Consider the following 20633-nt stretch of genomic DNA (forward strand, 5'->3'; position numbering starts at 1 on the left):
GCCTACCGCTTCTCCCGGATGCTTGAGTTAAGTATAGTAAGCGCTGACGCTGGGTTTGCTATGCTCGTGCCGGATATGGCTGTCCGGGATTTATACATGTCTGTGATGTCTGTTTGGGCTGTGGTGTGTCTCGGTGCGGCGTGACTTGGTGTGATGCCGGGCGGCACTTGTGTTCTGGGGCCGCGGCGGGGGGCCCCAGAGGGCAATCCTCCTCGGCATCCTTAGCAATCTCAAATAAGGTCTTGCTTATCGGAATAAGGTAATTTCGGTAACTTTGGCTGCCCCACTCTCGGAGGGTAATACACACCGTTCTCTTAGTTTGGGGCATTCGCTTTTTGTTTATTTGCGTCACAAAGTACATATCATATCATACATGGAAATTTTCAAACAAGAGTGGTGGTCGAAATGCATTCTATAGCCTCTAGAAGTACACCGTTTCCTCTCCATTCTCTACCTTTCTCCTCTTCGTGTACCTTAACTTAGCCTACACCTCTCCGAGCCATATACAATTGCCTTTTTTGTTTCTGTTCCCGGAAAAAAAGCCAACAAGGCTTGATATGATAACCCACACTCCCCAGCTTCCCTTAAAACCAAACCAAGCCTACCATATCCTACCCATCCAAACAATAAAAGAAATGACAAAACGAGATGAAAATCTACAGAGGGAAGACATCAAATATCTAGGCAGGATTCTTTTCTAAAAGGCCATGGCAAAGATAAAGAAAAGAAAAAAGGGAACAAAAAATAGAAAATTGATGAGAAAGCAGGGGGTAGCTGAGTGGGAGGAGGCTAATGGTTGCGAAGTAGGTTGCGGCAAAGTCTACTCATTTTTGGCTTTGTTGGTGGGCTGTTGAAGGTATAATCTTCGCTCGGCGAATTTAAGAGCTTCGTCGATAAAGCTGTTGTCGCGATTAGCCTCTATTTAATCCACGAAGGGAGGAAGAAGATTGGGGGGCTTACATGACTGGAAGAGAAATATACACCACAGCTTGCCATTCGTGCAAGTTCAATGGCACAATCGAGAACAGACCTTGAAGGACGGGGGTGTACAAGAGTGCAAAATGCAAGGCCATGCTAAGGGTAATGGCGTAGACAAGCTTCATGTTCTTCCACAATGGCAGGGTAAGCAGACTCTCACTAGAACTAAGTGCATTCATAGCGTTGAACATCTCAATGACTACCAAGATGGACAGGGAGATAGTGGATGCAGTCTTGGAATAGTCATTCGAGAACATCTCACAGCCAATCTCCGGGTACATTGTTGAGCACTTGTGGAAATGCGTAAGTTGGTAGAAGGTAATTTGGGGACCCTCGCTGTTGAACATGAACCACCAGGCATAGCCAAAGACTGTCGCGGCACCAACGTACACGCCGATGACCATGTATCTAAAAAAGAGCCAGCCTCCAACGAGTGCCTCATCTCTTCCACGCGGGGGACGTCTCATGATGTCGTGGTCTGGGGGGTTGAAGGATAGGGCGGTGGCCGGGAGCCCATCGGTGACTAGGTTGACCCATAGGAGCTGGACGGGGATGAGCGCTTCGGGCATGCCTGCCGCGGCAGTCAGGAAGATGGAAACCACCTCTCCAATGTTGGAAGAGATCAAGTAACGGATAAATTGCTGGGTGTTGGCGTATATTGAGCGGCCTTCTTCGACGGCGAGTTCGATTGTAGCAAAATTGTCGTCCGCGAGGACCATGTCTGCTGCTAATTTCGCTACGTCCGTTCCACTGCCCATCGCCACGCCGATATCGGATTTCTTCAAGGCCGGGGCATCATTGACGCCGTCACCAGTCATTGCCACAACTTCGCCAGCACCCTGAAGGAGATCAACAAGTTTGCTTTTATGAGTTGGTTCGGTTCGAGAAAACAAGCTCGCTCTTTTGGCAACTTCCAATTGTTCAATTTCACTCAAAGCATCGAATTCACGGCCAGTGTAACTCTTTCCAGTAAGATTCTCGTATTCCCCGAAGATACCAATTTGACGACAGATAGTCTCAGCAGTCTGTTTGTTGTCACCAGTGATAACGACGACACGAATTCCAGCATCACGGCACTTCTTGATCGAGTTCGCAACCTCGGGGCGAGGGGGATCCAACATACCAACGAGACCAATTAGAGTCATACGTTGTTCGATTTGTGCATATTCCTGGGTAGTAGTTGCAGAACGGATTAGAGGATGGTCACCAATATCATCAACAATAGCAAACGCCATAACACGGAGACCACGGTTTGCATATTCCAACAACTTGGCGTTTACGAGATCTCGAGTCTTGGTACCAAAAGGAACCTTCTGTCCGCCAGAACCAATGAGGGCGTGAGTACATCTTTCCATGACCGATTCGGGAGCTCCTTTGACCAACAAGCGGGGATTTTGAGGATCCCCTACTAATACGGACATACTCTTCCTGTCACGAGAGAACTCGTAAGTTGAGAGACGGGGGTTTCGAGATTCGTAATATCTATTAGCTTCATCGAGGCGTTTCTCAACTGCCTTGTATGAGGTTTGTAGATTCAAGGTAGTGTCGGGGGTGCCAATTTTCTCAACCAGAACCCTGAGAGCACCTTCAGTGGGCTCGCCAACGTTTGTGAAAGTCTGTGTTTTAGGATCATAAGAGAGCTCGGCGCCATTGCAAACTGCGGCAACTTCGGCGAGTCTGCGAATAGTGATTGAACGACCTGCGACAGATTCCAGGATATTTCCAGATGAGTCCCTGATAGCGCCAACTGGGGAGAAGCTGGTTCCATCAACTGTAATTTCATTAAGTTCCATTTGAGATTCGCCAATGACAACGGCCCTCGATACGCTCATCTGGTTAGTTGTCAAGGTTCCGGTCTTATCAGAGCAAATAACACTGCAGCTTCCGAGAGTCTCAACCGAAGGCAGACTCCTGACAACAGCATTCTTTGCAGCCATCTTGCGAGTCCCAAGGGCGAGACAAGTTGTGATGACCACGGCGAGACCTTCCGGAATGGCAGCGACTCCCAATGAAACGGCGATCTATCAAAGTTTGTTAGCCTTTTTCCCGTAAACCAATTGGCCCGATGACTATTACCTTCAAGTAGTAGATAGCACCTTTCAGCCAACCACCATGAGATTCATCACTAAAGTTTCCGATGTTAATAAGCCAGACAATTACACAAATTACTGAGATAACCTTTGCTAGAACATCCCCAAAGTCGTTCAGCTTTTGCTTCAATGGCGTAGGCTCTGAGATCTGCGAGGTGATACTAGTGTGTATATCACCGATAGCAGTAGAGTTACCGGTAAGAACCACAACAGCCCTGGCATGTCCGACCGTGACCGCTGTTCCGGAGAAGAGCATATTTATTTGATCCTGCTTGACAGCCATAGAATCCTTGACAGGGCGGGTATCCTTGCTGACACTCTCGCTCTCACCGGTGAGGATTGCTTGGTCGACACGGAAAGTGTTGCTCATGATGGCAATTACGCGACAGTCGGCGGGTATCCGATCGCCGACTGCTACGTCGACTATATCACCGGGGACAAGCTCTTCAGCACGAATCCTAGAGACATGGCCATTGCGCACAACTTTTGCTTCGTTGGCAGAATATTCCTGAAGGGCAGCAATCGCCTTTTCGGCACTACTTTCTTGGGAAACACCCACAACCGCGTTGAGAATCAAGATAGTGAGAATCTTCGCCAAACATCAGCAATTTTACTCAAAACGTAAGTCAGTGATATGTAAAAAGGATCGCTCACAACAGCAGGGTCGACAAAAGCTGTCAGGCTGGTACCCTCCTCCAGAAAAGCCAATACGAACGACACAGCCGCAGATGCCAATAATATTATCACCAACTGATCCTTAAATTGCTCCAGGACAAGCTGCCATAATGGGGTCGGAGGTTCCTCTGGGAGTGCTGATCCACAAGGTAGGTTAGCCAAAGTTTAAAACTCGTTAGCCCAGACACGGAGCTGTCTTACCATTTCTCCCATATCTCAAAATCGCAGCTTTCACCCGCTGGTCGTCAAGGCCAGTGCGCTCATCGACGTTGAAGAAGTTTAAAGTATCTTCAGCAGTCCGAGCATAAGCGCGATCCATTACCGCAGCTTGATAATTAAGTCGTTGCCTTGCAGTTTCGGTGTTCGTGTTCACTGAACTCGGGGTAAGTTTCACGGTGTTGACGGGATTCAGTCTAGAGAGGGGGAGATAAGGTGCAAAGGGCGCAATAAGTGCAAATATTAAGGAAGAAAATCCAAGTGAAGGAAAGAAAGAATAAAAGAACAAAATAGAAAGCCTGGGGGAGCTCCTAAGTGAGTGAATAATCCGAATGGTGATTACACTAGCAGAGGCAAAGTTGAAAGGTGGTCTTTTCCCGGAAAGAAGCTGCCACCTAGGAGCCGCACGCAGGATGATGGGAGCACTCTTCCGTGCCAAGAGAAACCCCCTTTTTCCCCTGTTACCGGAGCGTCTTGACAGATTTCCGTTGAGACGAAAAATCCCATCCCCGGGAATCGCCACTTATAGAAAACAAAAATTATCTATGGTCCACCTGACAGAGGGCAGTGGGTAACAGAGGTGAGAAACCTATGATGAAGCTTGGGTGTAGTAAGACAAAAAAAAGTAGTATCATAACTTGTTAGTGAATAGACAACTCAACTCTCGTTGGTAAATTTTAATTTAGGTTGGGCACCACCCGAGTCTCTTCCAGAACATATTACGCTGTCGGTAAGTGGATGCAGGAACTGTAAAACCGAGTGAGTTCGGGTGGTGCGGCACCTGCCGCCACTTTGCCACAACCCGGGAATTTAGGACTGAAGTCTGCAAACGAAAAATAGAGCAGGATGGTTACAACACCACAGCTGACAGCTGTATCTAAGGTGAATTTTTTAAGATCGCCCTTTGGGGTATTAGGATTTACCACGCAAGAAGACAGATTTCAATTGACGGAATCGCAGTTAACTTTCAAATAATTTATTATCCTTGAGCTCGTCATAGGAAGCACCCCGATATAGTTGTTATGACTCCGAGAAGCTTCTCGGAAACGCTAGCAGCAAGTAACCTGAAAATAGGAATACTGGTAACTTCTGCATCATCGATAGGTTGACAATGTGTCATGTTATGATACGGTCTTTGAACTACTCGAGTGATATTATATGCAGAAAACTTGAGTTGGTATAGAATAACGGTAGGTAAAAGCTTTGGATAAGAAGGCTCCGGTTTTTACAGTAGATGCGAATGAGATTGTCGCGGAATAGATATCTTGAGCACGCCTCACTCGGTGGACCAGATGCAGACTAGACCGGGGAAACAACTTCACTATGGTACTGGTACAGGTAGAATATGTGGGGACAGCAAGTATCCTAAGGGCTTCTTAGTATTCGCTACCAAGCAAAATGCCGCACCTACTATGACAGCAGGGCCGTGTTTCTGGTGTGGGTTTTTATTACCTGCTCTATAACATGTTGGGCCCGCAAGCGGGTCAGACAGGGAAGTGAATGGGCTAAAGTGTATTAGAAAAAAGAGAGAGGAAAAACTCTTGATTGACACCCAATACAAGGAAGAGGAAACACACAAGGCTAGGAGGTATTTCCAAAAGTGAATTGTGTTAGATTTGCCGTCTCTGTATCTGAATTCAGAAATTTGAGTAGAATTTCAAGTTATATATATTCTTAACTTGGTTTTCAACTAACAAGCTATTAGCAAGATCTTAAATTTCCAATTAGGATATCATATTTTAGTCCTTATTTATCATCTTTAAATTATTGAGAATTATTAAGAGTTTAGAGTACTGTAAAAACTTGAATAAGCAGACTGTGTACTGGATAGTAAGTTTAGAGTTTGGAACACGGGAATGTTGGAAATTAGTATCTAAGAAAATTTAGCAGTCTAAGACAAGTGCTAATCTCAACCTCATATGAGGTGAAAGTCAACCACGCAACCTACATGACAGTGTTTTAATATCATCCGATCAGTGTAGTTAGCAAGAGAGATAGGCAATATTATCAGTATATTTTATAAATACGAAAATATAATACCCAAAGGTTGTCACAAGAGTTTAAAACCAATTCACATCAGAGATGTTCTGTGAGATCTTATAAAAGTTACTCAGAGTTGAACTAAAGAGAGCTAATAGGTAATTCCAGAATGCATTTAGGTAGTTATCAATCAACTTTCTGGACGCATCTATGTCTGACCTCAACTTCCAGCTCTTTCTCCTAATTGCTTCAATGCTGGGGTTAAAAAGAAAACTAGTTCAAAGCAAAAATACTTATCTCAGGTCCTTTGAAAGCCACAGGAGCCTACCAGCAATCCTCAATGATCCTATACAGTAAATTATAAGCTATTGGAAAATGAGTAGCATACCATGTGACCTGTCTTGCTTTTATAAACTAATATGATCTGAAGTTACAGCCAGCTTTCAAATTCCAGCAATAAATCTTTCGACATGGAAGAAGGAGATAGAGCCAGAATATTATCTAACTGGAAAAAGTAGTCAGTCTTGTATGTTGGATGGGGGAAGAAAAAGGAAATGAGTAGAGATAGAGAAGGAATTAGTCCAAAAGCATTATAGTGAGGAAGAACTTACCAAATTTTAATTTTCCAATAGATAGTTTTGAGGTTTCCTATCATGGCATCATATTAGTCTTTGTGCAATTACCAATACAGCCAGTAAACTATTGGTAGACTTTGAAAAGACAATATTCAACTGGATCTAGTTCGGCAGACAAAATTTGCAGCTTTGTTTGGAGAGTGAGGTGGAGCAGGATGATATTCCTGCTATCATTGGCCGGTACCGCCTGAGTAATATCTATAATATGGATCAGACTCTTGTTCCATATAAATTTGCTGGGGGCATACTTATAATAGTACTGGAGAAAAGACAATCTGGATGCAGTCAAGTCAGTGGTCAGAATAGAACAAGTAGCAGGAGACTACACAGCTTAACATCTTTGCTAACAATGTACCAAGAGTTAAGCTATTAATTTTTTTAAAAAGAAGGGAGTAGGAGCAACAGTACTTACTGAAATGAAAGAATATTACTCCTGCATCATAGTCAAGTTCAATCCTACAGCCTACACAAAGAGTCAGAACATAATTGAATGGTTGGAAGAACATTTGGTTCCTGTACTGGAGGATCAATCTACCCTGTTAGCACTTGATTTGTTTTCCAGACACAAAACAGATGAGGTTCTTGATACCATGCAAGTGAATGATATAATACTCGGTGTTATTCCTGGTAGCTGTACTGGCCTTGTGCAGCTTTTTGATGTTTCAATAAACAGATCATTCAAAGATATCCTAAAGATTAGTACATTTTACAAAATAATTATATGAGAGGAAACTTACCTGGATACTTGAAAGTAAAAGAAAAAGAAAAAAAGTATATGAACTAAGGTACTGATAGGATTTATTAAAGGCAAGGCTAGATGAAATAGAGAGGGAGAAAGAAGAAATCATGGAAGAGAAGAAGAGGTTAATCAGGAGTTGAGAAAGTGGTGATAGTAAGGAAGGCATTTTGCATTGTTAGTCTTGTGCTGCCTATAAATGGATCAGCAGATTATGAGATTTCCAGAAAAGGTTATTTACTGTCACGAATGTGGCTTAGCGAGAAAAGGGTTTTCACGTGACGCATAGTTATGAGTTACAGGTACGTTATTGTTTCACACATATGACTCATTAGGGTTATATGATTTGTTATGTGTGGGATTTGTAATGCTTTCGCACATGGCTCAAGTATGAGTCATGGGACATGCGCCTGACAAGTATGCCTTGCGAGTATGCCTTGTGGGTAAGCCTTGCGCATATGATTTATGTTTTGCACATGACCTCATTATGAGGTCATGGGTTTCGTGCATATGACTCAGTCGAGTCATATGACTTGTTTATTGTGTTATGATTAGTTTATGAGTTTTGTACATGACCTCGCTATAAGGTCATGGGTTTTGAGCATGTGATCACATTGGTTACATGACTAGTTTGTTATGATTTGGTTTCGCACATGTGACCACTTTAGGTCACATGACTACAGGCGGGAAGAATACTATATAAGGAGGCCAATGAGGCCGAGGAAGATAGGTTCTTCACGCTTTGTTCTAAGTACTTTTCCTATTTATTACTTTAACGAATATAAAACACCTTTACGATCTTTATCTTTATTGCAACGTTATCATTACGCCAAGAAGCACTCGTCACGAAAACGAGTTAGAGAAAGCTTACAATAGGCGTTTCCGATAGAAGACAAAGGTCTTGTACTATCGGTAACGTAGGCAGAGGCCTAGAGCTATCATAAGACAAAGAAAGAAGAAGACAGAAAAGATAAGTATCGTTCCCCGTCGCCAAGAACTAACTATCTAAAAAAGGGATCGTTACATTTACACTGCATTTCTTACTGAAGGATTGAGGAATGAGGAGGGGAAATGTATTATAGATAATGAGAATAATTTTATAGAACTTGATAACCATGAAGATGAAGCAGAAATATATTTTAAGTAACTGCCAAGAAAGACTGAGACTGATATTGCACCTTACCTGATGATTTGTCTTAGTATGATTTACCTTAATTCGACTCCATAGTACATAGTCCACTTATTCGAGTTTTTACAGTATTCATAACTTTTACTAACTTCTGGTACTATCTTTACTAGTATATTATTTATTTAGAATAAATTTCTGTATTATTAGTATTTTATTGTACTTGGAGGCTCAGAACTTGAAGGCTAGCTAGCTTTATCTCAGAATTATTTTAATTTATAAGTATAGAATTGAGACTTGATAATAAAATTTAATATAATAAAAAAATAATAATACAGGTAATAAAAATATATAATATTATTATATACATAGTATGATATTCTGAAAAATTACAGAAAGTATTATAATTATAAAACCAAAGTTGTTAGATAAAGTCTAATCAAGTTATTATTAGCTCTTATTATGTATTTATTTGTATTAGAGATTTTAGTATTATACCACCTAAGATATATTATTAACTATAATTATGTAAGACCTAATTAACTAATATATTCTTACTTACCTCTGATTTCTTGGCCTACTGGCAGTTTCTATGGCCTTAGTTTGAAATGTGAATTCAATACTGTAAAATCTTATATAATTGAAGTTGGCTATCTTCGGAGAAGGAGTAAATACTCGTATTCAAAGAAAATGACTCTTGTGAAGGATTAGTGTTTCCTCACATGGTAAAGGATGAGCATGCTGAATCTGTTGGATCTTAGTAACTGGTATTCGCAATTCTGGTAACTTGTCGAACTGAATCTATTGTGAGTGGACCAGAGATTAACCCTTGCTCCGGAGATAGCCAACTATACGAGATTTCACGGTATCATACTTTAGCTCACTAGGGGGCTTCATTTAACTCGTCCAATTATGGCTTGCTGAGAAGTTCCTTAGTTATCCCTCAGAACTGCATTGTTACCCAGCTCGCTCAGAAGCCCACTAGTCACGTGCCAAGCCATGAAGCGGTATATTCCAACTGGAATTCAGTAGTGTGATATGATGCAGTGGAACTTCGCACCCCCCTTCCCTTGTGCGGCTCTTTGGATCTCACCCTGAAGCCTTCCGATCCTAGCATCTTCCCCTCGACCGTCATCCCACACTTAAAGTTTAACTCCCGCGCGGCGATTATCTTCAAGCGTACAGTACTTTCTTTTCTTTGTACTCAACACCGCTACCAACATCGGCCCACTCGGCGAAACGGCTGTCATGGAATCCTCTTCGCCTGAAGAAAAGAAACCGAAACCTAAGATGATGTTTAAGAAGCGGACTTTTGACAAAAAGACAGAAAATGGGGTAGTCAAATCAGCTGGACCCACAGATGATATCAGCTTTTTTAGTCGCTCCAAAGATACATTCGTCAGCGCGGCGGAAATACGTCAACGAGATCTAGCTAGGAGAGGAAAAGAGAAGGCTGAGAAATTCTACTCCCCACCTTTGACCATCAACAAAGGTTCTCCCAAGGGTAAGAAGAGGAGAAGCAGTGAGGAGCTTTCGGAAGATGATGAAATTAAGTTGGGAAGATCTACAAATAATCAGAGTGTATCCCTACATAGCCGGTAATCAGATATGCGCACTCTCGACGTACTTCTGTAATTTGCTAATGTCTAGTGTTCCAGCTATAAAAATGCAAAAATAATTCTCGATGATTCCGACAACGAGGCTTCGCCATCTGTGCAGAAGAAGAGGGACCGCGGGATTGAACTTACACCACCTCCGTGCCTCTATTATGAACCCGCCTTGCCTCGTCCTATTCCCAAACCCAATTTTCAGTCGCCAGTGATCTCGCTTTCGGATAGCGAACCGGATCTTATAGTTACCAGCAGTGCACCGGTCACAACAATTGACAACTATGATGACGATGAACCCCAGGAGCAGAATCCTGCCTTGGCAGCGATAGAGAAGAAGGCAAGGGAGAGAGCTGCACGCATGCGCGCGACCCAATCCCCGTCCGTTGAATCACAGAGTGCTTTCCTTGGACCATGTGTCTCCATACTTGTTACCTCTGACATTCCGAAAACAAAGCCGTTGATATGTAGACGCCGAGTTGGACAAACTTTAAAGGAAGTTAGATTGGCCTGGTGTCAACGTCAAGGTTTCAATGAGGACACGACCAGCGATGTTTTTCTTACCTGGAAGGGTAACAAGATATTCGATGTCAATACCTGCACCGGCATGGGCATCAGCCCTGATGAAGAGGGGAACTTTGAGGAAAATACTGACGGGGTGAAGGATAAGCATCTCCATTTTGAAGCAATGACAGCGGAGATTTTTGCCGAGAGGGAGAGAAGCCGTGAGGCGCAATACGATGGTCTTGAGGAAGAGCCAGAGGAGAAAGTAGAGGAGTCTATCGGAATAGTCCTTAAGAGCAAAGGATATGCCAATTTCCCCACCAAAGTTAGACCGGTAAGTAGTGATTACCTCTCTCACAATACCAGCGACACCGAAAGCTTATACACATATCTATTAGAGCACCAAAATATCAGAGCTCATCGACTCTTTCAGGGCTGCCAGAGCCATCGATCCTTCTAAGACGATAACCCTTGATTTTGACGGTGATCACCTAGACCCGGATGGAGAGATTTGTGACACTGAGCTCGAGGATATGTTTACGGTCGATGTCTACATCAACTGAAATGCAGTATACCGTACTCAGGTTCTTGTTTTTCTTCCATTCCAATGCTTGCTTTTGGTTCTTTCTGGACCTTTTTCATATCTTTCATAAAGTATATCATAATTACCTATCAGTTTACAAGTTTTCATTCACGGCGCAAATGGCGCGAGCAAAACATTTCTACCATGCATTGGGGAGTCCGAGTGGTTTTTTTTTTTTACTAATTGATTCCCTCTGTTCAGTTAATGTTACTGGTTATCTTTGTTTATACATCTCCGGTGTTAGGATGCCTTCATGGATTACGTGGGCACGATTAGATACCCATATATGGAGTTTTTTTATGCACCTACTTGTTCACCTATCTACAATATCGTGGGATTGGTGTGTTATTTGTGTTATTAAGCAGGCTTTAGGCTTGCACAGGGTAGTTTTTGGAAGGAAACAATCGCGTTCTCTGCAAGGTAGCGCTGGAGTTTGGTGTCTAGCCAGTGTTGGAACATTCGGTGACTATAAGAATTCAATAAAAAAATTATGCCAATACAATAAATATGTAGAGAGATGGTATCAGAAGCAGTGGGATGGAAGCATGAATGGCTTTTGTATAAATACCGAACCCATTGTGGTTCTCGTTCCAAAACAGTCTTGTTCACTGCCCTCTGCCGGTTGAAAGAAATAATCTAAGTAACCATAGAGTTATATGGCTCCCCTCCACGCTCTCTGACACTGTGGGAAGGTTGGGCGCGGGAGTGATAACCTTAGGAGTCGTCTTTTCCCAATTTCCTTGGCGAGTGAGAATATGTGAACTAATATTACATTACCGCCCTGGCTTTCATGGGTGGAAGACATTCCTGGAACAACTAAGAATATTCCAGAAAAAAATGTTACTAATTCTTTGAGAGTGAAATATCGAAACAATGTGGTATTTCTACGATACGTGATAGTTTTCCTCTGAAACTGCAGGTGGGTAAAGTACCGGTAGTTCAATTCTAGAGGCGTTAGTCATTGTGGAGTTGAGGAATTAGGTCTTGGCGCAGCACCAAGGAACAGCCACCGACACCTTGTGAAGATACGCGTAATTTAGTTCTTTCCCCACTACCATACATAGCTATCCATCAGACCCCCGCAGCTTCCATCATCTATCCATCCATCCCCTTGAGACTTTTTTTTAGGAATTTATTCTTTTACAACCACTCATAATGGTATCTACATCCCTCCTATGTCCTCGCAATGAAGCACCTCCCCCACCCAACTAGAGTTTTTTCGTATACTAACCATGCTGATAGAGCAACCCGTTCAGTATAAATGGCGGCGCAGTCGTAGCGATGTGCGGAGTCCTTCGTTTCCCACTTTGCGAAGCTTAGTTACTGATGAAGGTTGATGGAGTCAGGGTTGGAAAGGATTGTGTCGCTATTGCCTGTGATCTGAGATTAGGAATGCAGGCCCTTACCGTATCCAATGATTTCCCCAAGATCTTCAACTACGGCGATGTCTATCTAGGTCTGACGGGTTTGGCGACGGACGTTACATCTGTGTTTGTCCCCCTCTCACTGCCCTTCTGTTTCGTCTCCCGGATACCGACCCCCCATCCGCTCCACCCCCGGAAAGGTTTTGCTGATGAATGGATGAGACATACAGCTCCGAGCTCTTCCGCTATAAGGTGAACATGTACCGCCTACGAGAGGAACGTGATATCGAGCCCCAGACTATGGCGAATCTAGTCTCATCGTCTCTATACGAAAAGCGATTCGGACCATACTTTGTTTCGCCTGTAATCGCCGGAATTAACCAACATAGCGGCAAGCCATTTATCTGCGGGTTTGACTCGATTGGGTGTATCAACTTTGCTGAAGACTTTATTGTGTCGGGAACGGCATCTGACCAGCTCTTTGGTACTTGTGAGGGATTGTGGGAGCCTGATTTGGTATGATATGCTTGATCATGAAGGATGGATGGAGCATGAGAGATATTTGCTGATATGCTGGTGTTTTATAGGAACCGGAAGACTTATTCGAAACCATCTCTCAGGCACTCCTTAACTCTGTCGATCGTGATGCGTTGTCAGGTGGGCTTGCACGTCCTGAAGATGGTTTTGCGTAGTTGCTGATTGGAGGCATAGGTTGGGGCGCACACGTTTACCTCGTAACCAAAGATAAGGTCGTCAAGAGGCTCCTCAAGGGTATACTCCCCCCTCACTCATTCGCTTTTATCTTGATCGTTTTCGGTGATGGCGCAGCTAACAATGTACTTTCGCGGACGAGTAGGAAGACAAGACTAATATAAATAAAAGGATGGAGAGGACTTCTGCGAGATCTATGATGGGATTGGGTATCTGTATTTATACTCATAAATCACCACGTCGTCTCCCCAATTCCTAGAGCTGTGGATAGCTACAAATAAATACCCTTACCCGTCTATATAATTTTTGTATGGAATCGTAAAGTGGAAGTTGGGTGCCGTGTGGTGTATATGGTGTAATGTCGGTAACTAAATTGGAGTGGCAGCTGTGGGTGGTCTGTGGCGGCCAAGAATTGGTGGGAAATGGTTGAGTTTCCTCCTTTGTGATATCCCGAAATATGCTCGAGTGCCTCTACCATGCCAACGTTCACAAGGCAGGTTGGAATATATATTCGTCCTCCGGAACTATAAGAATAATCCCTAATAGTAGCTTTTGGTTCTTCAACACTGGACTTAGAGATGGAGAGACCAGCACGGGCATTGTGAGACCAATTGGGCATACCCTGGCCAGGTGCGGGCTTCCACAGGGCTTAGGTTCGCAGGAGCATCTTTATCTTCACTGAAGTTCATGCCTATGATGTGGCTTTATTGGCAGAATGAAAGCAGGACTGGTACAGTGTAGTACGCTTTGACCTGGAAAACTTGTGGGTCTGCGGAACATGCTTTTGTGGTTAAAATATTTCTAGTGGCATAAAAATGGGTTGGCACTTTTACAACAGCTCATTGGCTCGAGAGCTCGAAGGGGGCTGTTTATCTTGGCCCCTATTAGCATAGAGCTACAGGTGGGGGGGATATACCGCAACTGAGAGTGGATGGGAATATTGTACTGTACCTTCAATAGGTTTTATTGTCCCGGGACCACCGGGCCGGAGTGCGGTCGGTGCAGTACAGGTATCACTGCTAGAAGTGCTATAGAACTCAAAACATCAATTTCTATTTCTTCCGTCAAAACTGCGAGCTAGGGCTAAAGCCACAGCAGATAGCCGTAGTAGTATCGTAATATTATTGTGATACCGCCAATTCCAACAGCTCATCTTCGAGAGGCTTCTAGCTTCCTCTTAAACCCCTGTACACGCCAAGATATGGCTTATAAACCTCACCCAGCCAATCATAACCTATTACCTGTAGCCTCAGAAACCGTCTCGCCACAACTAGGTCTCCGGGCATAACCATAACCTAGTGTTACCGGGACAATATTTCTTGGTACGACCGCTGATATCAGAGCACCCCCCCTCCCTCCTTGACCGTATCCCTTTTTCCACGACCACAGTCACACACAAGCCACCACCGGAGATATCATACCTCATAACCAGCACCGAGAATGTCTTTGGCGACCGTAGTCGTTATCTACGGCGGGAGAAGAGCAAGCATCAAAGCTCCCCCAACCAGGTCTCTGAGTGAAATACACACAGAGGCTTGCATAAAGTTTGGAGTTGATCCCCAGAACTTCGCTCTCAAGTACGGCCCTATTACTCGCACACACTCACAGATCCACCCACCCACCCATCTATATATATATACATATATATGTATATATGTATAGGGTATGGGGGACGATTCAATAGACTAACGCTATTCCAACCACTATAGAAAAGGGAACGCAGCTCTAGACCTCTCGCTCCAAATTCGCTTGACAAACCTTAGTCCCGGAGCAAAACTAGACCTAGTCTTAGCCAAGAACCGCGACGCCCCGATAACGATAGTCCTCAGAGCACAGGAGGCCGACGGTAGGCCGATCCAGGAATTCACAGACATGTTCACCGCCTCGAGCACAATATGGGAGATCATGCGGAAGCTGGAGGCTAAAGGCCCGCGCACAAACAACGACCCCGCCATCAACATCACCGAGCGTGCGGCCCCTTCCGGGACTTCCGGGAGTGGGCGTCTACACTATGTCATGCCCGTGGCGCGAGTCATGAACAGGGAGGTTTCTGGATTTCGTGAACTGCAGCAGACCTTGAGTGATTTCGGTATTAGGAGTGGGAGGCAGTTGGTTACACTTAGGTATAGAGAGACGGATATTCCTTTTGAGGCTGCTTTGGATGAGATTGCTGGGTTTTCCGCTCCAAGGGAGAAGGCTACTGAGGCGGAGGTGCAGGGTGGGGAGTCTTCGAAGGATGCGGAAGGGGAGAAGAGGAAGGCGGAAGCGGGTTTTATCATGTTCGATGCTCCGGAGGATCCGGATAAGCAGGGGGACACAGGTGGAAGCAACGCTATGGAGGTTGATAAGCCCATGGAGGGATCGGCCGATGCGCTTGAGACTGAGGGTGGTCTTCCTGAGCCTCCGAATTCTGATAAGCCGGTGGTCTCGGTTTTTAGGCCTTCGCAGTCTAATACACTTGCAGCGACTCAGAGTAAGGATTATTGGAGTCAAGTCCGGTAGTTGAAGGATATGGTGCTAATGCCCCTGCAGTCGATGTTCCGGACAAAGCATACGAGGTTGGAATCACTGAAGCCAAACTTATCCAGGCGAACATCAAGAAGGAGACTATTGGGAAACGCTTGCCTTCTGATAGAGAGATTGAAGAGAGGAAAGCCGCCGCGCTTGCGGAGGCGGAGAAAGTCGAGAGGGTATGTGCAATGCTTGGGTGAGAGGTTGGATCCAGTCGCTCATAGGTGCTATCTACAGGTTGTGATCAAAGTCCGTTTCCCGGATGGATATACCTCTGAACAGAACTTTGACAAGACTCATACTTGTATGTGTAAACCCCAATTATTTAATGTTCATCATCCGGTAGACTAATTAACTTTTCAACCTATAGCCCAGGATCTCTACGATACAGTCAGAGGCACCCTCCGCCATCCCAACGAACCTTTCCTTCTAAGTAAGCTACTACGGTGACACCCCTACCTGATCAATTCCTAACATTCATTCCAGGGATCCCTCCCAGAGAAACCCTCCCTCAAGCACCAAAACGACTTACCACTGACCTCAAATTGCGAACTGGTGCTACCGTGCATCTAGTCTGGGGCCCCGACGTCTCAGCGAAAGCCAAGAAAGAACTAGCACTCAAAGACGAGTTTATCGAAAACTCAAAAGCTCTCCCGACACCCGAAGAACCTGAAGGACCAGAAGGCGAGTCAGATGACAACCCCGGAGGAGGTTTGAGCAAGGGGAAAGGAAAGAGCGGAGGTGACCGTGCTTCAAAGGAGAATAAACTCATGGGTATTCTGAGGTTCGGGAAGAAGAAGTGATCTGCATGCATCATTTGACTCTTTTCTTCTTCTCTAAAGCGTGTAGTGTGCCTTTTCTATAGTTAGTTTTTATCCCGGTGCAATGGCCTCCGCCCCATTTAGTTATTTCCGTTTCCCTGGATGGGGCCTCGGGGCAAGGAACTGGCAAAGTGTGTAGGCATTTTCTCTTCTTCTCCTTTCAAGTATTATTCTTTTTCTAGGGTATACGGCTTCGCATTTTTTTCCTCTTCTTGTTTTCCCCTCATGATACGGGAAACGGGGAAACGTATTTACCGGGGTGTTTGTTTAGAGAATTGGAACGTAGCAGTAGCAAGGCCATCTTGGTATCGCAAATACATCGTAGCCCGAAAAGTTTAACCAACTCCCATTCCCCTCACAGCCTCCCATTACATCACATCCTGAGAAATGTACAACACTTATTCATCCCACATTAGCCCTCTTCCCCCCCTTATCCGAAGCCAAACTCACCGTTATTCCCCCGAATAAACACATCCCCATACCTATTCCTCACCTGGCCGCCAACGTACTCCACCGTCTTCTCCAGCGCAATGTTCATGTACCCATCCACCGACGACAGTTCACCTAGCAAGAAAGCAAGCCGCCGGCAACGAGCAACGTTAGCTTCACAAGATATCCCAGGTAGCCGGATGTCCCATCAAGGATCAGCATACCTTTATATTCAACGCCAGAGTTCAGCTTGACGGTTATTGGGGCGCCGATTATCTCGCTGAGGAAGGTGGAAGGGTCGGAAGTTTCCTGCGGGTCTGACATTTTTGGATTTTTGGAATTTTAACCCTTGTGTGTCTGTTCGTTCGTGAGCTTGTAAGAGGGGGGGAGGAAGAGGAAGGAGAGGATTGTGGTTGAGCTGGGTTAGGCGGCTTGGCGGTTGTGGGGTTGCTCACTTCCTGTGGGATTTGGAATAACGTACCCCACGGTGAGCCGAAACACACGGTGACACGAAACAACTCGATCGAGTATTGCTCAACATCAATTATTAACAGGTATTCTCATCCTCTTCAACCTCAACACCAAGGGGTTCCTCCTCCAGCCTTTCCTCCTCATCTTCACCATCTTCAAAATCCAAATTCTCCACCCTATCCAGAGCATTTTTCTTTTCCGTTCCCAACTTCTGGTACTCCAGTTCCTTCTCTTTCATTAACCGTTTGTATTTTTCAAGCTTTCCCTCCAATTCTTTTTCTTCAATTCCCAATTGAATCACAGGTTTGTACCTCTTACTCTCATGTCCATTTTTTTCCCTTTCCTGCTGCTGCTTCAGTTTACTAGCTATTTCTGTAAGCTTAGTAGATGTACTAGTATATAAGTGTGTATAATAACCTAAACTAATTTTTGCACACTTTTCTTTTCCATTGTAATTAGCATAAATTACCTTCTCCACACTACCAACAGAAATAGCAGAGTTATCTACCTTAATTCTTTTCCTGCTCTTCCTACTAGAATTAAGACCTTCCTCTATGATGTATTGTTGCTTTTTCCATTCGGTTTCATCTCATAGATTTAAAATAGAACAGTAAAATGAGGCCAATTGGGCAAGGGAGCAGATAGCAGCATGGGTATCACGAGAGCGTGATGTGTTTCAGAAAATTTTACTTTGAGTAAAGCTTTCCAGTTGAGTAATCTCTGACTCAGTTTTAGGTATTCGAGGTTCAAACGGAGGTAAGGAAGTAGTAGGGTTTTCTGAATTTAACTGATAGGAATCATAGCCGGAGAGAGTTTGTAAAAGTTTTAGTGCATTTAAGGGATAAATGCCAGTTGCTTCAAATCCACTTAGGATATTTTTCTCAGTTAGACCATCTATTCGTACTTGCTGTAAGACATCCCAAAAGTTCTCCTTCTTTACTATATAGTTTTCCTATTGAAACCTTTCCCATACTGCCTCTGTCCACTTTTACTTTAGTAGACTAAATACAGCAACATTAAGTAGCTGTAATTTGTGTGTAGTATGAGCTGGTAGGTAAAAAGAAATAATGTAATACTGTAAGTAATAGAGAAGGAACTCCCAAGTAACATGAGAGTAATGGCCATCAAATAAAAGCATTCAAAAGCTGGTTCTGCTAGCAGCTTTAGCTACTGATGAACTATTTGGTCTAAAGAAGTGCTCAAGATATCATAGACTCTTTTTTGCATTAGTTTATCTATTCTCAGAATATCCTACCAAGACCTCATCTAGCATACAAAGATGTGAGTTTTCCACCTAGCTCTCTTGAACACCATCCTCCTTGAAAATTATCATAGGTAACAATTAAGATCCATCTGTACAAATAGTTTCTATCATGGTAACTATTTCTCTTCTCCCATCACAAGCACAGAGTGCTCCACTTCACTGTTGTAAATCCTTACCATAGATTACTCAGCACGATTGGGTAAATCCCATCAGGTAGCCAATTTTATCTAAATTGTAAAGATTTTCCAGAATGATATCATACTTGAGGATAGCAGCTTCCAACTTATTAAATTAGCTATTATGTATATAAATTTAGTAAATAGATATAGTATATACTTGTTCAAAGAAGTTTACAAATACAAAATAGTCCTGCTGTGCTTTAACTCTAACGAGCTCAATCTGCCGACTATACCTAATGCCTAACTCTAGGTGACAGGCTAAGAATGAAAGATGCCAGTTGTATCCGACAAGTCTAGCATTTTCAGGATTTCTTTTACTATATAAGTACATAGCTGTCACGAACATGGCTTAGCATGAAAAAGGTTTTCACGTGACACATGGTTATGAGTCACAGGTATGTTATTGTTTCACGCATATGACCTATTCGGGTTATATGATTTGTTATGTGTGGGATTTGTGATGCTTTCGCACATGGCTCAAGTATGAGTCATGGGACATGTGCCTGACAAGTATGCCTTGCGAGTGTGCCTTGCAGGTAAGCCTTGCGCATATGATTTATGTTTCGCACATGACCTCATTATGAGGTCATGGGTTTCGTGCATATGACTCAGTCGAGTCATATGACTTGTTTATTACATTATGATTGGTTTATGAGTTTTGTACATGACCTCGCTATGAGGTCATGGGTTTTGAGCATGCGATCACTTTGGTCATATGACTAGTTTGTTATGATTTGGTTTCGCACATGTGACCACTTTAGGTCACATGACTAAAGGCAGGAAGAACACTATATAAGGAGGCCGATACGGCCGAGGAAGTTAGGTTCTTCACGCTTTGTTCTAAGTACTTTTCCTATTTATTACTTTAACAAATATAAACACCTTTACGATCTTTATCTTTATTGCAACATTATTGTTATGCCGAAGAAGTCCTTCGAAAAGACAAGTTAGAGAAAGCTTACGATAGGTGTTCCCGATAGAAGACAAAGGTCTTGTACTATCGGTAACGTAGGCATAGGCCTAGAGCTATCGTAAGAACGAAGAAAGAAGAAGACAGAAAGAGAAGTATCGTTCCCCGTCGCGAAGAACTAACTATCTAAGAAAGGGATCGTTACAATAGCCATCTTTTTGAGAAGTACGATACGAGGAGAAAAACAATAGTCCTGCATCTCCAAGTACTTGATTCCAAATTTGTTCCTTAGATAACATTAAACACATTCAAGTATTGAAGTCATATATCAATTAACTAGTACCTTCTCCTCTCCCCCATTTAAATATTGCTTTCGCTCATTGTACTTATTAGTAGGAACTCAGCCATGGTCACGATGCCAAAGTGTAGTTCTTGGGACTTCATAATTGAGTACAAGCTCTTGGTAGGTGGGGACATGACTACCATGCTCGTGAGCTTGATTCAGGGTGCTAAGGGTGAGTTCAATATGCTATTCTGTGGAAAGATGGTTGGTTGAAAACATTTTGACAAAGATATTTATAGAAGCGATTGATTCCTTCCGTCTAAAGCTTTAATTTACACAAACGTCTACATGATGCCAACTCCCTCGGGTATGGCACTACTCTGTTGTGGTAACTTATTCAGAAAACAGGTTTTTGGCTCTTAACTAGTTGATCGGCAACTACTTGTTTGCTGTCACCATGTGTTTCGGCTCACCGTGGGGTACGTTAATGAATTTCTAGAAATTAGATTCCAATAAATTTTATCCAGCGCCAGTGGTCCAGTGGTAGGATTATTGCCTTC

The 20633-nt window shown here is 43.6% G+C and overlaps 4 protein-coding genes; 2 read left to right on the plus strand and 2 right to left on the minus strand.

The window, feature by feature from the left end:
* Nucleotides 1-395: 395 nt before the first annotated feature.
* GSTUM_00011946001 (uncharacterized protein) lies at nt 396-4249 on the minus strand. XM_002842240.2 has 12 exons: nt 3945-4249; nt 3723-3880; nt 3055-3657; nt 2751-2999; nt 2553-2618; nt 2394-2492; nt 1976-2147; nt 1695-1888; nt 1350-1619; nt 1241-1268; nt 961-1177; nt 396-899 (listed from the first exon to the last, which is right to left on the minus strand). Exons 1-12 carry the CDS (start codon nt 4060-4062, stop codon nt 821-823), a joined length of 2253 nt encoding a protein of 750 aa, XP_002842286.1. The 5' UTR covers nt 4063-4249; the 3' UTR covers nt 396-820.
* Nucleotides 4250-9684: 5435 nt separating this feature from the next.
* Nucleotides 9685-13501, plus strand: GSTUM_00011947001 (uncharacterized protein; the record flags this gene model as incomplete). XM_002842241.2 has 9 exons in its annotated part: nt 9685-10034; nt 10095-10881; nt 12259-12288; nt 12373-12413; nt 12477-12620; nt 12725-13010; nt 13082-13151; nt 13206-13265; nt 13351-13501. The coding sequence occupies 9 exons, from the start codon at nt 9685-9687 to the stop codon at nt 13362-13364; spliced, it is 1782 nt and encodes a 593-aa protein (XP_002842287.1). The 3' UTR covers nt 13365-13501.
* Nucleotides 13502-14519: 1018 nt separating this feature from the next.
* On the plus strand, nt 14520-16723 carry GSTUM_00011948001 (uncharacterized protein). XM_002842242.2 has 6 exons: nt 14520-14782; nt 14915-15678; nt 15738-15895; nt 15954-16020; nt 16087-16149; nt 16203-16723. Exons 1-6 carry the CDS (start codon nt 14646-14648, stop codon nt 16517-16519), a joined length of 1506 nt encoding a protein of 501 aa, XP_002842288.1. The 5' UTR covers nt 14520-14645; the 3' UTR covers nt 16520-16723.
* A 97-nt stretch (nt 16724-16820) lies between these two features.
* GSTUM_00011949001 (uncharacterized protein) lies at nt 16821-17290 on the minus strand (the record flags this gene model as incomplete). XM_002842243.2 has 3 exons in its annotated part: nt 16821-16934; nt 16988-17101; nt 17191-17290. The coding sequence occupies 3 exons, from the start codon at nt 17288-17290 to the stop codon at nt 16906-16908; spliced, it is 243 nt and encodes an 80-aa protein (XP_002842289.1). The 3' UTR covers nt 16821-16905.
* Between the last annotated feature and the right edge of the window lie 3343 nt (nt 17291-20633).

Source organism: Tuber melanosporum, assembly GCF_000151645.1.
Source record: "Tuber melanosporum whole genome shotgun sequence assembly, scaffold_93, strain Mel28".
In the NCBI taxonomy this organism is placed as follows: Eukaryota; Fungi; Ascomycota; class Pezizomycetes; order Pezizales; family Tuberaceae; genus Tuber; species Tuber melanosporum.